This window comes from Schistocerca cancellata, chromosome 4 (assembly GCF_023864275.1).
Source record: "Schistocerca cancellata isolate TAMUIC-IGC-003103 chromosome 4, iqSchCanc2.1, whole genome shotgun sequence".
NCBI lineage: Eukaryota > Metazoa > Arthropoda > Insecta > Orthoptera > Acrididae > Schistocerca > Schistocerca cancellata.
This window is the reverse complement of record NC_064629.1, coordinates 778594350-778610702: the sequence shown is the minus strand read 5'-3', so window position 1 is coordinate 778610702 and position 16353 is coordinate 778594350. Positions and strand designations below refer to the sequence as shown.

General features: G+C 40.3%; 1 protein-coding gene across 1 annotated transcript in view; it reads left to right on the top strand.

Annotated features, from left to right (window-relative positions):
• The window catches only part of LOC126184423 (ATP-dependent DNA helicase Q5-like), a 179010-nt gene that overhangs the window by 90903 nt on the left and 71754 nt on the right, over positions 1 to 16353 (top strand). Inside the window, exons 4-6 of the mRNA XM_049926812.1 lie at positions 8738 to 8914; positions 9091 to 9270; positions 9456 to 9561. Of these exons, the coding sequence (XP_049782769.1) occupies positions 8738 to 8914; positions 9091 to 9270; positions 9456 to 9561 (463 nt within the window). The remainder of the gene's footprint in view (positions 1 to 8737; positions 8915 to 9090; positions 9271 to 9455; positions 9562 to 16353) is intronic.

Here is a 16353-nt window from a genome sequence, read left to right as displayed (position 1 = left end):
CTTCATTTCAGTGCTTTTATATATGTATGATATCTGTTCTTTCAGACATGCATGTCTGAAACAACAGTCTCTATTGTGTCAATCTGCAGTTGTATCTATATACTTCACGAAAGAAATTTCTGACTTTTGCTGCAATGGACATTGAGAGATCTCACTGCTGACAGATGAAAATGTGTTCCGGTTCAGGATATGAGGTCAGATTTCCTGCTTTATGTGAGTGGTTGCCATACCTGCTTTGGCTCTCTGAGTACATCCCCCAGCTGACCCATATCTCCATATACTGTACACTACAGAATAGAGTGCACTGCCCATTATTCCTCTTCACTTGCAGCCCTACTATATTCCTGTGAGGGGTTAGACGCTATTGTGCTTCTGCACCAAAAAATAGATATGTCATCAGGCGCATATATTGTATATGTATATATTGTGTCGATATGCGGCTGTATACACGTGATGAAAGAAATTTTCCGCTTTTGCTGCAATGGGGCTTTGAGGGAACTCATTGACAGCAGCTGAAAATATATACCAGACGGGCATTCAAATCCAGATTTCCCACTTTACACGAGCTGAGCTGTTGCCTTAACTGCTTTGGATATCCGAGCTCATCCCTCATCTGACCAAAATCTCCATATGCCACATGTTACAAAATAGTGTCCTCTGTCCATTATTATCTGGGTTTGAATCCTGGTTTGGCACAAATTTTCATCTGTCACCAGTGCCATATTTCAGCAAAAGTTGGAAATTTCTTTCATCTGCACTTTTACTTCTGTTTTTGTTAATATTGGCATAACTTTTGAGTGCAACATTGATACAATTAACAGTTTTGTTTGTAACACATATAACAGTTTGTTTATAAACATTGACTTCTGCCAACCCATCTACATTAAAATTTACATGTTTGATTTCTTTTTCAAAAAACTACATTTTCCTCAGTGCAAGTGTTTTTAGCATTATCTGACTGATTTACTTCTACTTTTAAAATGTTGTTTTCTACAGGACCTAATCATGAACCTGAGTTTTTGTGTTCTGACTCTACTGTAAGATCCTTTTTTAGTCCTGCAACCTGATTACTGAGGTGTGAAATTTCTTTTCTAACATGTTTGAATTCATTGCTTGTAATATCTGTTTCACCGCCCAGTGACTATTTTACCAGCCAAACTGTTTTTGGTGCCCGACTTTTACCACTTAGATCATTATTTAATACCTTCAACTTGCCTCACAAATTGTTAATTAATTTATCCATTTCTTCATTAAAACATTCCTTGGTTTGATCAAATAAATTTTTGTTATAATAGCTTAAAAATTGATTAAGCTCCTCTTTTTTTGCTTTTCCATCTTGAAGTCTCACCTAAAACACCAAAAATATTCATTCACAGTTCACATGACCTAAAACACTGTCACTTCAGCACATAAGAAAGAAAAAAATACAGAGCACTTATCTGTCTTAATGTTTTCTAATGACGATGTCCCATAATAATTAATTCAAGTTATTCAGTTTGTTACATTCCATGTCCATTCCATTTTTTCCAGTAATGTTGTTGTGTTGGCACTGTCTACATTTGTAATTTTTATTTATTTTTTAATTTTTTTTTTAAATTTAGAATTTCATCTTTGTGATGTGTAGGTAATTGAAGCTTAGAAATGATTAACAAGACCCTCTTGATGGTTTTCCAAGTATCCCAACACAGTCTACCAAATAAAAATGTAACTGGGTTATATGACTGTGATTCTGTTACTTAATTCTTTATTATAGTTTATGTTAAAATGAAGTGAGCATCTCTTCACTGCATTGATCCCCATCTGTAATGAAAACATGGGATCTTTATATATCAGAAGCTATGCATCTTGATAATCAAATCAATTGAAGAAGCCAAAACAGTAAAGTACTAAAAAATGTCATTCATTGCACCACTAGCTGACACACAGGTTTAGTGCCTAAAACATGGTGTGGCACTGATTTCTCATGGCTGCTGCCTCTGTTGCTTATATGCTTTCTAGCAGTCGAAATGTTTGATCACACATCATTTTAAACAGACTTTTTAAAGACTGAATTAAAAATTTATTGGGTTGTACAGAACTGGTTACAGAATTTGGTCCTATGTTTCATTAAAAATGTAAGCAGTTAACATGCCAAAGAATTACAATTGTTATGGCCAAATTACGGGAAATGCTTTTCTATAGTAATGTTTTAATTACTGTTCTTAATAACTTTGGAAATACAGATTGGATTTTGATACTTACATTAATTCTGACTCTTTATGATTAGCTGATTAGTTCTTTCTATCACTTTTCTACATATGAATTTTGTAAATCATAGTTTGGACATTATTTGTTTACAGTGATTTTTACATATTTTCCCGCTACAGTCGCAGGTTCGAATCCTGCCTCGGGCATGGATGTGTGTGACATCCTTAGGTTAGTTAGGTTTAGGTAGTTCTAAGTTCTAGGAGACTGATGACCTCAGTAGTTAAGTTCCATAGTGCTCAGAGCCATTTGAACCATTTTACATATTTTCAGTGAGTAGTTAGAATCATGACACATCAATTGTATTTCATTTGGTTATGCTTCAGGCACCTCAGTTTCATTAGTGCAGTGAATTAACAGTATTACAGTGACTGGTTGTAGCTTTACATAAATTGCATAAAGTTCATAATGCAGTATCAGATTTTTTGAAATGTTTGGAATCACAGTTTTTGTAAAATACCTTCCCATTCTCCCCCTTTACAATGTGCTGAGTATGTTTTGAAACTGCCATGGTGCTGTGCTAACAGAAAATGCTTATAAGGGGCAAATCATCACGAGAGCATACTTTCAAAATCTACTACCTCATGGAAGGCTCTCAAAATGAAGCATCGCTTGACACCGTCCAGAGGTGTGTTTATGCTCCATGACAGTACGTCAGCTCTTTTCACATAGGACACAGTCACACTTATTGTTTCTCTAGGCTATAAAATTTTGCCTCACTTTCCATATTCTTGGTACCCTGTGGCTTCTTCCTCTGTCAGTCATTGTGTGACAGGCATTTCCAGACTAATGATGAGGTGAGATTTCAGGTGGAACAGTCCCTCTTCTTCTTCTTCTTCTTCTTCTTCTTCTTCTTCTTTTTCTTTAGTGTTTGTCTTGCCTGATGGTAGGGTCCACTGTGTAGGTTAATTGTCTGCATTTCATTTGATTGTGAGCCATGTCTGGATGATAATTACAGCCTTCAGGCCATTTGCTGAATGTAAGCTCATCACTGTCTTTGTGGTTTCTTGGGTCTCTTTCTGAAGACTTGTACTGTGTACACTGCATTTGCAGCAGTATCATCCTCTGTGTGCTGCACATGTCCAAACCGTTGCAGGTGGCTTTCTCACATTTTCTTCTGGATCAGTGCGACTCCAAAATGTTTCCTTATAGTGTCATTCAAAATGTGATCCAGTTGAGTGATGCCAACTGTCCATCTAAGGTTCTTAGTCTCTATGACCCCCAGTCATTGTTCTGCCTCTTGTGTAACTGACCAATACTTGGTGTCCTAGAGTGCAATAGGAAGGATGACAGTCTACTAGATCTGTGACTTCAGATGATCCTTAATCTGACAGTCACAGGTAAATTCCTATTGTCATTTGCCATTTCATTCAGGCTGCCTGTGTCCTAGCATTGACCTCGTCTGTAAGTTGGCCATCACTCGATTGTAGAATGGATAGTCTTGGTAGACTTCTCCATCAGTTTTCATGGTTTCAACTTTTACATCTGATGATGTATACAGTTTTCTTTTTGCTGAGCCACAGGCCAAATCACACAAGTAGGTTGTTTCAAACTTGGCTTTGGCACTGGAGATCAGACATGTTTCCCACAGCCAACATATCATCAGCATATAGAAGTGTCCATGCTAGTGTCATGTGCAGATCTGATGTGACAGTGTGGAATTGTTCCCTAACCTGCCAAAGTGCAGGGTTCTACAACTAAGGTCTCCACCAATTCATTCCAAGTTGGAAAAAATGAGTCACATTGAAGGGTGAATATGTAGAGAATGACATCACCATAACTCAGTTTCACGCAAGTCAATTTTTTTTTGGGTTCTAATTAAAACATTATGATTATCCCCCATAAAGACATAGTTGACAAGACAAAGAAAGGCAAAAACACAAGTTTTGGACACTGCTGTTTAATATTGTTTGTAATTGGGAAGAAGTGGGAACAGTGTCAATTGTACTATGCGCTCCACTCTCGATGTGTGAAGAGGTTGATTCGGGTGCTACTAGGGCTTGGTGTTCTGTCAACAGTGGGTTCCGAAGAGTGAAGTTTCGACTGGCAGAGGAAGTTCTGTGTATTAAATGTCATGTTGAATGCTTGAATCAGAATATGCAGTTAACTTATAGGAGTAGTAGGTGTGATTTTACTTTAATATCTTGGAATTTCCATTATCCTGTCCTGTCAGTGAAAGCTGAGAATAGCTTTAGTGTAGCACTAAAGGAGAGAATTACATTCTTGAGCTTTCAACAGTTATATAAAGCATACATGGATACTGATGAAAATATGGACAGGATTTCTACTGGTACTATGGCCTGACTGTCTGGACTATCAGTTGTTCAGTATGTTGATATTGTTTTAATGTCATGAGTTGTGTGGTTGCACATTTCAAAAAACAATCTGAAGTTATCAGTCAGAAATGCCAATGATGAGTATATCTGAGCGGAAGAACTCCAAAGTTCTTGAAAAGGCTTCTGCAAGATACTTTATTACTTCTTTTATGACTATTATTATTGTATATTCTTGAAGAAGAATGCTTGCTGCTTATTCCATGGCACTGGTAGGTAATAAGTAATAAAATAGGCAGTGAAAATAAGTTAGAATTTGCTTTTAGTTAAAGACAGTGGTAAATATGTGTAAGTGGAAAGTGGACTGAAGTAATTTTTTTTTATTAAATTGACTGTGGCGTTATTCCATAATAACCTGATATTTATCTGAACATCAAGCAATTTTGTATGTGGAGTTTAATTTTGTGTCTGAATATTAACAACTGTTATTGCAAATTATCGTTACTGTAACCTTATTTAAACTGGATAAGTTAAATTCTGTGAACAGATCGTGAACCTGAACAAAATCCTCACCTGACTATTTTCACTTGGCTTTCTCCTGGATCCCTTAATTAACTTGAGACTGTGGCTTCAGCCAATTTCTTATCCATTTTTGTCTGATATAAACTTGTGCTCTTGTCTCTAATGAAGTCACTGTTGATGGGATATTAATTTATAATCTTCCTAGTTTGGTTTTGTCCGAGTCACTTCTCAAAATCCAGTTGTATTAGGCTTGGTCAGACAGAAAGGCTTGGTCAGACAGTAAGCTCCCTGCATGAATCAAATTCTCTTTTGGTAACTTTGTATAGGACTTCCATTTTTCCATCAGTTATCTTAAAATCACAGTAATGGAATACTTAGCATTTGGCAGTGGCAAGACTCAACTGAACTATATGATACCCAACCAAAACACTAAGCTCTGCCAGTCCAAAGGATTTAATAGTTCTCTCTAAGCAATTGACAGCAATAATGCACAGAAAAATGACATTCTCTGAGAACATTCACCTTCCAATTTCAAGATAGGGCCTAACACAATTTTTGCCAATAACACAGTTGAAAATAACAAAATTAAAATTCTCATACTGGAGGAAAATCAATGTAACAGCAAATGTGATCAAAATAATGTTTAAAATCACTGGGGATAGAAGACAAAATAAAGGTAATTTTGTACTTGCAGTGTTGAACAGGGTCAGTCAGTGTATTGGTATTAGGCTCATTGTTTAACATTGACAAAAACGGGTGTTTCATTTGCTTCATAACTACTTATCTGAAAAGTTCAAATTAGAATGAGACACTTTTTGGGTGATGTAATCTCACTGTATTGAAAACCATTAGAACACTGAAAACTGGACAAGCTGCTACAGTCAAATGAAACATTATCTATACACTCACACCTAGCAAAGTAGTGCATCAGAATCAGTATGCAAGCCATTTCGGTTCACATCCTTTTTCCACTTCATTGTATGATGACTCCCCTGACACACACCACTTGTCTCATGACCCTCCATCCTCTACTCTCACCTCTCCTTGTGACCTCTAGTCCCATCCCAACTGCTAGATACTTCCTGCTTAAAAGCTCACCCGTCACCCAGTGTTGCGCTCCAGTGGCAAAAATCGGAGTCAACTGGGTGCATCTTTCAAATACACTCCTGGAAATGGAAAAAAGAAGACATTGACACCGGTGTGTCAGACCCACCATACTTGCTCCGGACTCTGCGAGAGGGCTGTACAAGCAATGATCACACGCACGGCACAGCGGACACACCAGGAACCGCGGTGTTGGCCGTCGAATGGCGCTAGCTGCGCAGCATTTGTGCACCGCCGCCGTCAGTGTCAGCCAGTTTGCCGTGGCATACGGAGCTCCATCGCAGTCTTTAACACTGGTAGCATGCCGCGACAGCGTGGACGTGAACCGTATGTGCAGTTGACGGACTTTGAGCGAGGGCATATAGTGGGCATGCGGGAGGCCGGGTGGACGTACCGCTGAATTGCTCAACACGTGGGGCGTGAGGTCTCCACAGTACATCGATGTTGTCGCCAGTGGTCGGCGGAAGGTGCACATGCCCGTCGACCTGGGACCGGACCGCAGCGACGCACGGATGCACGCCAAGACCGTAGGATCCTACGCAGTGCCGTAGGGGACCGCACCGCCACTTCCCAGCAAATTAGGGACACTGTTGCTCCTGGGGTATCGGCGAGGACCATTCGCAACCGTCTCCATGAAGCTGGGCTACGGTCCCGCACACCGTTAGGCTGTCTTCCGCTCACGCCCCAACATCGTGCAGCCCGCCTCCAGTGGTGTCGCGACAGGCGTGAATTGAGGGACGAATGGAGACGTGTCGTCTTCAGCGATGAGAGTCGCTTCTGCCTTGGTGCCAATGATGGTCGTATGCGTGTTTGGCGCTGTGCAGGTGAGCGCCACAATCAGGACTGCATACGACCGAGGCACACAGGGCCAACACCCGGCATCATGGTGTGGGGAGCGATCTCCTACACTGGCCGTACACCACTGGTGATCGTCGAGGGGACACTGAATAGTGCACGGTACATCCAAACCATCATCGAACCCATCGTTCTACCATTCCTAGACCGGCAAGGGAACTTGCTGTTCCAACAGGACAATGCACGTCCGCATGTATCCCGTGCCACCCAAAGTGCTCTAGAAGGTGTAAGTCAACTACCCTGGCCAGCAAGATCTCCGGATCTGTCCCCCATTGAGCATGTTTGGGACTGGATGAAGCGTCGTCTCACGCGGTCTGCACGTCCAGCACGAACGCTGGTCCAACTGAGGCGCCAGGTGGAAATGGCATGGCAAGCCATTCCACAGGACTACATCCAGCATCTCTACGATCGTCTCCATGGGAGAATAGCAGCCTGCATTGCTGCGAAAGGTGGATATACACTGTACTAGTGCCGACATTGTGCATGCTCTGTTGCCTGTGTCTATGTGCCTGTGGTTCTGTCAGTGTGATCATGTGATGTATCTGACCCCAGGAATGTGTCAATAAAGTTTCCCCTTCCTGGGACAATGAATTCACGGTGTTCTTATTTCAATTTCCATGAGTGTATATTGTTCCTTTTCAACACTATCATTGTTTCTATTGGGTCAGTGAGTACTGCTGACACACAAGTTATAAATTGAACTTGGCTGGCAAGTCCTCCAAAAAATATTTTGAAATAATAAGTGTAATGGTATTTAAGTTGTATATCAATATGTTTTTGTAATAGTAAAAAGAAAAGGAGAACATTTGATGGGTGCTTTCAAAACAGATACAGAGGGAGGTGGAAGGCCTTGCAAGAGCTATCAAATTTATGTGGATGACTCTCCAAATTGCATTAATTGTATGGTAATAGGCAATGACATGATAAACCTTAGGGCAGTGGACTTGCATAAATGGTAGGAGGATGAAGGATGCTGCAACAAGAAGATTATAATGAAAAGATTAAATGAGAGTTCAAGTAAACTCTCACTTTCATAGTTTCATTGAAGTCATCTGTTTAGCCTGACTCTATAAAGATTAGTTTTATTGCTCATAAAGTGGTTCCCTTTATTCCTGGCCTAACATTTTGCTTTCAATATTCAGAACTATTATTGTATAAGTAGAATCGAAAGAATTAAGATTTGTGGAAAGTGTGACACGTTCACAACAAGCTAGTTTTCAAACATCTGCACAGTTTGTTAATAGAGCTACCCAGCATGAGGTAGAGTGTGCACTGTTCTCCTGGGAGGAGAGGAAATCTGATATCTCTACTGTATGCTGAAATAAGTAGCAATGGAGAAACCAGCTCTAAAATTCTATGCAGACACTAACTTCTGATGTGCAAACAAGTGCAGAAAAAAAGAGTGTGCACCTATAGAAACATAATTGCTGTTAAGATTGTAACTACAAATGCGTGTCAACTGAAGAAAAAGAAAAATTGTGTCAGGGGAAATCAAAAATTGTAATGCACAAGGGATCCCACAAGTCCTACTACAACTGAACCTGAACAGTTTCAGCAGTCATGAAGTAATTTAAAATTTTGGACACTGTGTATTTGTGTGTTTATTTTCAGGAGATTCAGTTTAAATCATCTGCTTGGATTAGTTTTGTCCACTATTTTTGGTCTACTTTTGCTGAATTACAACTTTATGTACCATACATAAATAACTTATGATATGTGTATGTTTTTTTATGTTATAGGAAATAATTGACACCCTATACAATAGAAGTAAACTGTCATACATTGTGATTGATGAGGCACATTGTGTATATGAATGGGGTCTGGGTTTCCGGCCCGATTACATGAATCTCGGAAAGCTACGTGCAATGTATCCTGACATTCCATGTATTGCTCTGACAGCAACAGCTACTGATCAGGTACGTATATGAGAATGCAAACTGCAACCCGATAAATTTTCTTGGGGAAAAAGGCAATCTTTAACTAAAGACCTTAATGAGTGTGTATAATAAGATCATCTATTGTATATAGCTCATTTCCCATGTCAGAATACAGAAAAAGTCTGCACATTAACATAAATGATTGCATTTTACAGGAAATGGCAGCAATTACTTCATTTCTTAATCTTCGCAGACCAGTAGCAGTATTCAGAATGCCATGCTTCAGGTCAAATATATTTCTGGAAGTTGTTTCCATAAAAAAAGCAAATGTGTATGAAGACTTAAAGAAATTCATTTCTGTTAGTTTATCTGAGAGTTATACTCTTAATAAGAAGGTAAGGAACAAAGTATAGACTTTATTATGGGATTTTTGCTGTTCGTTGATTTTTTTTATTTAAAAAAAAAAGAACCATTTTTCTCAGGTGCTAGGCTGCAATTAAATCATTTTTGCACTAAAATGAGAATTTGTTCTATTGATATTTACTATCTGTTTTCCATTTTAATACTACACACATAACAGACTTCTGATGGGTGTGGTATTATCTACTGTCTGAGGCGTCGAACTACAGAGACAGTGGCTTCAGTCCTCAGAGGTATGGGTGTGTCTTGTTCTGCATATCATGCAGGTTAGTTCATTTTATAAGCTGTCTGTAAGCTTCTATACTATTTCTATTTACTTTTTATTTTATTACAAGTTCCATTGATTCCAATAACAGCAGAGTCACTAGGACATGAAAACAGTCAGTTATTTGGACAAAAAAATTACAAAAATATTGTACAACAAAACATACGCTGAGGAGAAATTCGTGTGAGTCCTCACATCAGCTGAAGTTGCATGTTGATACATGGAAGTAAATACAGTATATTTTACTACAAAACGTAAAAAGTATGTTGAAGTGTACTCTTCATGGAACATCCCAATACTACATGCAAACTGAAGTTACATTTGGATACATGAAAGTAAATATGACATATTTTACTTCAAAATATAAAATATATGTTTAATCAGGCTCATTTAAGGTAAAAAATTAACTAGCTGAGTAAAATGGGTATTCCATAAAATTTCTCATGAATTTCAATGTTTCAAGAGATAGGCTTTTAATGTCTCTTGGTGGGCCGCTGAAAGCTTTCACATATGAGTAATTTAATCCCTTCTACATAAGGCTGAATTTGTTTGGTAGCTGTGAAAGTCCTGTTCAGTTGGTTTTGATGAGAGACTGGTTTTTACTAATGAAATGTATGAGGGAATAGACATGTCATTGTGAAAATCTGTAGTTTCTGGGACAGATTCCTGCAAGAGTGTCTCAGATGGATACCACTCATAATGCAGGTTTCTCTCGTCCAAACAATATTAGCCAGTCTGGGTTATCAAGAGTAACTCAGTAATGCTTTATTGAGAATCTAAAAGTTTTCTTTCACATTTGTAGCTGTGACCTGCTACAGATATGAGGTACCACAATGCCTACATGCCTAGAATAACTGTGGCATCAGCATCAGGCCACCACTTTCTGTACTTTGCTGCATAAACCAGCTGCATGCACCACCACAGCCAATCAATAGGAGCTATAAGAATGAGGTCATGTGGTGGCTGCTGGCAGTGCCTTGTGGAGCAGAGGCCAGTCGAGTCTCTCTCAGAGATTCCAACATTCAGCCCGTGCAGATGGATTCTCACTGTCTGCCCATCTCTGCTCTCCTGGACCGCCTCCTTCTAGTTCAAATGTTAACCACCTTCTGTCCCTCTTCCCATACCTATATTCATCTATTACCCAGACTGGTGGACGCCCTCACAGTCAGGCCTTGACAAGCCCTTATCTTACCCATATTTCCAGAATATAGTCAAAGCTTACTTAATCTTACTCTTTTATCTCGAAACTCTCTGTTCTGACACCCTACTCTCCCATTGTGACTAGGACATTACTTCTGACACCTGTACAATACATAGATATCCCCATTTGACTCCCCTGATTTAGATTTTCATGGTTTTTCATAAATCATTTCATGTGAGCCTTGGTGTAATAGATGGTCTAGTTACATTCTGCCATTGTCCACCAGAGCTAATAATGTATCTCTAATGAAACTGATATTGATATGCTATTGTGGGAGCATGCATACGAATAGTTGCATGTACACAGTACAGGGGCAGAGGCAAAGACTCTAGTGTCCACATAATCATTTACTCTTTGCTTTGTGTTTGTTTTGTCTTAGGTGTTCTATGTTAATGTCTGGCTCATTGCTTCAGAATAAAGTTGAACATTAAGAATACAAACGAGTCTATCATTAATAGAATGGAGCTACATAGTGGCTACAAAGTGGTGACCCCAAAGTCGAAAGAACATGTATGGCAAGAGGCAGAGGAGAAGGACAACAAAGGTACACTACATCATACGCCAAATGGCAGAAGCTCTACAGCACGATCAGTACACTGGCAGGGTACGCTGTGCGGTCAGGTTTGGGAGTTATGGAATGACGTTCAACACCACGGAATGGATTCAGCGGAGCAGGACAGTGATATTACCAGCACAAAATCCACGGCCGGAACACATATATGAGAGGAGGATCGCTGGGACAATGCATGAAAGTATGCCTGCCGCCTTTCCTTGCCGATAAACCGGAACTTTGGTTCTCCATGTTAGGACTGGCATTCATGCATGATCGGGTAACTGACAACGGGGAAAAGTTCATGATAGCGGCAAACAGTCTGCATGCCAGGGCAGTGATATTGGTTGGAGAGATAATTAGACAGCCACCGGAAACGCAGCAATATACAACATTGAAGGGCTTTTTAATAAACCGTCTTACTAAACCACTAGGTCAAAGAATCTGCCAGGTGTTGCGAGGTGAACATAGAGGTGACAGAACTCCCTCTGAATACTGGAGGCATTTGCATGGAATCATGACGGAAAATGAATTTTCGAACACTACACTTTATTCCATTTGGGCAGCACAGCTTCTGTCTGCAGTAAGAGCAGCTGTGGCAGCGAATGATGGATACAATATACAAACACTACTCCAACTTGCCGACAGGGTTCATGCAACGCTTGAACCAACAAATTCTCTCAGTATAGCAAAGGTGGAGGCGACAACGGAAGAATACGAAGTGGCAGCGATTAATAAGCAGCGATGCGCTATTACTGGTACTCAACTTCAAAAACGCAAGGAGCAGCTAGACAGGCTGCAGAGGCAGATGGAGGCATTGAGAGCTGCCGGTTCGGAGGTCCTGCCGACACATAAGGACAGCGGAGATATCGAGAAGAAGCAGTTGTGTTGGTATCATTGACGATTTGGGGAGCGAGCCTCAAAGTGCATTCTACCGTGCACTCACGCTTTCCGCGTAAATAACATGGAGACTGTAAGTACAGATGTTTCTTTATTAATGGTATCTCTGTGACTTTATGTTCAGGATGTGACGACTTCGTGTTATTATTTGATGGACACGGGGTCTGATGTCAGTACGTGGCCAAAGGGGAAATGTACTTCCCTCAGTGACAGCACATCATTTTGCCTCAAGGCAGCAAATAAACAGCCCATAATGACGTATGGCAGTTGTGTCAAGGAAGTGAATTTAGGACCTAGTATTATTTGTCATTGCACTTTTGTCATTGCATATGGGGCAGAGTGCATATTAGGAGCAGATTTTCTATATGCATTCGGTATGGCAGTGGACATTCGGTTATCACAGCTTAGAAGGGCCAAAGAGGTGATGCATGGTCATGTAGGGATAATCACAGAGAAGATACATGGTTCAGTTGGAGTGACAGAAGTATGCTGACTTAGAGAACCGTCAGCGCAGCCGATATCCAGGGTGGCCCATCATACAGTTCACCCCATAAACACCATGCCAGGGCCTCTGGTCTCCCTCAGACTGAGAAGGTTGGCCCCAGACAGATTTGCAGACACAAAAGCTGAGTTTGAAGAGATGTTGGAAATGGGAGTGGTACGAAGATCTGATAGTGCATGGGCCTCGCCTTTACATTTAGTGTGGAAGAAAGATGGAAGTTGGAGACCTTGTGGTGATTATAGGTTGTTGAATGCTTGTACGATACCTGATCAGTATCCAGTTCCTAACACTCATGACTTTAGAAATAAATTGGCTGGAGCTGAATGTTTCAGTGTAGTTGACTGTAAAAAAGCATACCACCAAATACTGGTGGCTGACAGTGACATACCGAAGACAGCAGTCACTACGCCTTTCGGTCTTTTCGAGTTTTTATGCATGCCATTTGGTTTAAAAAACACTGCACAGACATGGCAACATTTCATCGATGAGGTGCTGCAAGGGCTAGATTTCACTTTTGCATATTTAGATGATATACTGGTGTTCTCAGTGACAGCAGCCCTGCACGAAGAGCACCTCTGGACAGTTTTCAAGAGGCTATGTACTTATGGTGTAGTGGTGAATGATACCAAATGCAGTTTGCGTAAAGGTCGGGTGACTTACCTGGGTCACACAGTCTCAGCAGCTGGCATCCGTCCTTTGGAGGAGAAGGTCGAGGTTATACAGCAGATGCCTTGCCTGTTAGATTTGCAACAGTTGCGGAGGTTCCTAGGTGTTTTAAATTTTTACTGCAAACATCTGCCAGGGGCTGCAGCTCTACAAGCACCACTCACAGAGGCTTTGGCGGGCATGAACACCGGGAAAAATCAGAAGCTACAATGGACAGCAAGCATGTAGCGCGCATTTGAGCAGATCAAAGAAAGCCTAAAGCAAGCGGTTTTACTAGCTCACCCAGAGAAAGATGCGAAGCTAGCTATTGTTGTTGACGCAAGTCAGGTGGCGTTGCATCAGTGGACTACTGGTCACTGGATGCCTTTAGGATTCTTCTCCAAGAAACTGACAGACCCACAGCAGAATTGGAGTGTGTATGATAGAGGGCTGCTGGCTGCTTATGAAGCCATAAGGTATTTCCGGCCTTACGTGGAAGCCAGACCATTTACATTGTTTACAGATCACAAACCGCTCACTTTTGCATTCTGCAAGCGTACGGATACTTTGTCACATAAACAATTCAGGCAACTGGAATATATAAGCCAGTTCACTACTGATTTACGACATATTAATGGGGCAGAGAATATGGTGGCAGATTACTTCTCACGAGTTGCGGCAATAAAGTATTCAGTGAACTATGCTACAATGGTGAGAGAGCAGAAGGATGGTGCACAACTGCAAGTTTTTTGGCAGAGCATGCCCACCGGGCTGAAGTTAAAAAAACTGTGTCTGGAAGGTGAGACAATACAGTTGTGGTGTGATGCCTCACAGGGATGGCCTAGACCTTGTGTGCCAGAGAGTTATCACTGGGAAGTATTCGAAGGGTTACATGGTTTGGCTCATCCGGGACCCCGAGCGAGTGTAAAGTTAATGACAGAGCATTTTGTGTGGCCAGGAATTAAGAGAGACTGTTGGAAGTGGGCACAGACATGTCTGGATTGTCAGCAATGTAAAGTGGGACGCCAGAGCTAATTATGTATCTCTAATGAAATTGATATTGATATGCTATTAAAAACTTCAAATTTTCCTTTTTCTCCAGTTTTGCAAGAAGTTTGTTATACAGGGTGTAAACAATGATGGTTTACAATGTACCACATTGTTGCAGAGGAAGTCAGGATGAACATTATTATACAGGGTACTTGTGGTCTGCCACATAGGGAAATTACATCAGATTGGTCTACAAAAACGACCTAAATTTCATCGCGTGCACTTCGTACTAGATTTTTCTGTTCTCTTGCTCTCTAAGTGCTAACAATTACTGCCAGAGAAACAATGAATAAAGCATTTTTTTTAAGAAAATTTATTGCAGTTTTATTTTGAACTGGAATAAATTTTTGTATGAAAGTGATCTTCAAATGTGGCCCCATAACCACCCCCACACTCAACCACAACTGGTCAGGATTTTTAGTATGTGGTTCATGGCATTCCCTCCTATCACTGTACAAAAATGTGAGACTACACAAATTGTTTCCTGTACACAACCTTTTTGGTGTTCATTGACTGGTCTTTATTATGTCACCAGCTTAATTGTGCACTTCTCTCTCTCTATCTCTCTCTCTTTCTCTCTATCTGAACAGGCCACAGAAGGCCCAACAGTACCTACCGACTGCTGTGTCATCCTCAGCTAATAGACGTCACTGGATGTGGATATGGAGGAGGAGCATATGGCCAGCACATCACTCTCCCTGCCATAGTCTGTTTTGTGACAGGCACCATTATTTCTCAGTCAAGTAGCTCCTCAGTGGACCTCATGAGGGCTAAGTATACCCCACTTGCCAACATCTTCCATTTCATCTTCACCTACTTCTTCTTCATTTTGTATAATATTTTCCATAAGTTTGTTTAGCTTATTGTCCTCAAGTCTGTTTAGCTTATGTGGACCCTCTATGTATTTCATCCAACTTTCTGCTTTCCCTTCTTTTGTTAGTACTCGCCTGTCATCTTGATGTTCATACAGCTGCTTCTGTTTTTCCAAAGATCTCTTTATTTTTCTTATACACAGCATCTTTCTCTCCCTTAGTGACAAATGTTTGTACACACTTACATTGGTACTGTAGCCCTCCTTGCTTAGCGAGTTTGCATTTGTGTCGGACCCATTTTGTAGATGTCTTTGTTCTCTTTCAGTTGCTTCATTTGCTACATTTTTATGTTTTCTCCTTTTGTCAGCTAAATTCAGTGTCACCTGTGTTACCTAAGAATATCTACTAGGCCTTTTATTCTCACATATGTGATCCTCTTCTGCCTTTACTATTTCATCTCCCTAAACTATCAGTTGATCTTCTCGTGTATTGTTTTCCCTTCTTTCAATCTATTGTGCTTAATGCTCCCTCTGAAATTCTCATCAATCTCTTGTTCTTTCAACTTGTCCAGGTCCCATATCCTTAATTTCCTACTGTTTTGCAATTTCTTCAGTTTCAATCTGTAGTTCAAAAATTATGCTCATAGTCCACATCTGTCCCTGTAAATATCTTACAGTTTAAACTCTGGTTTCATGATATCTGTCTTATCACTGTATAATCAGTTTGAAGCCTCATTGTCCATGTATCTCTTCCACATACACAACACGCTGTCACAATTTATAAACCAAGTGTCAGCGATGATTAAATAATACCCTGTGCAGAATTGTACCAGGTGGCTTCCTTTTTCATTTCTTACCCCAACATTTTCCTATTATTTCTCCTGTTTTTTTCTTTTCCTATTGCTGAATTCGAGTTACTCATCACAATAAAACTTTATCTCCCTGAATAATCTGAATAATTTTCTTTATCTCATCATACATTCCTTCAATATCTTCTTTGTCTGTGGAGCTAGTGGGCATACAAACTCATAGTACTGTGGTGCGTGTTTGCTTCATGTCTCTTTGGCTACAGTAATGTATTAACTTTTCTGTTCACAGTAGTTTACCCACATTACTATTTTCTTATTTATTATT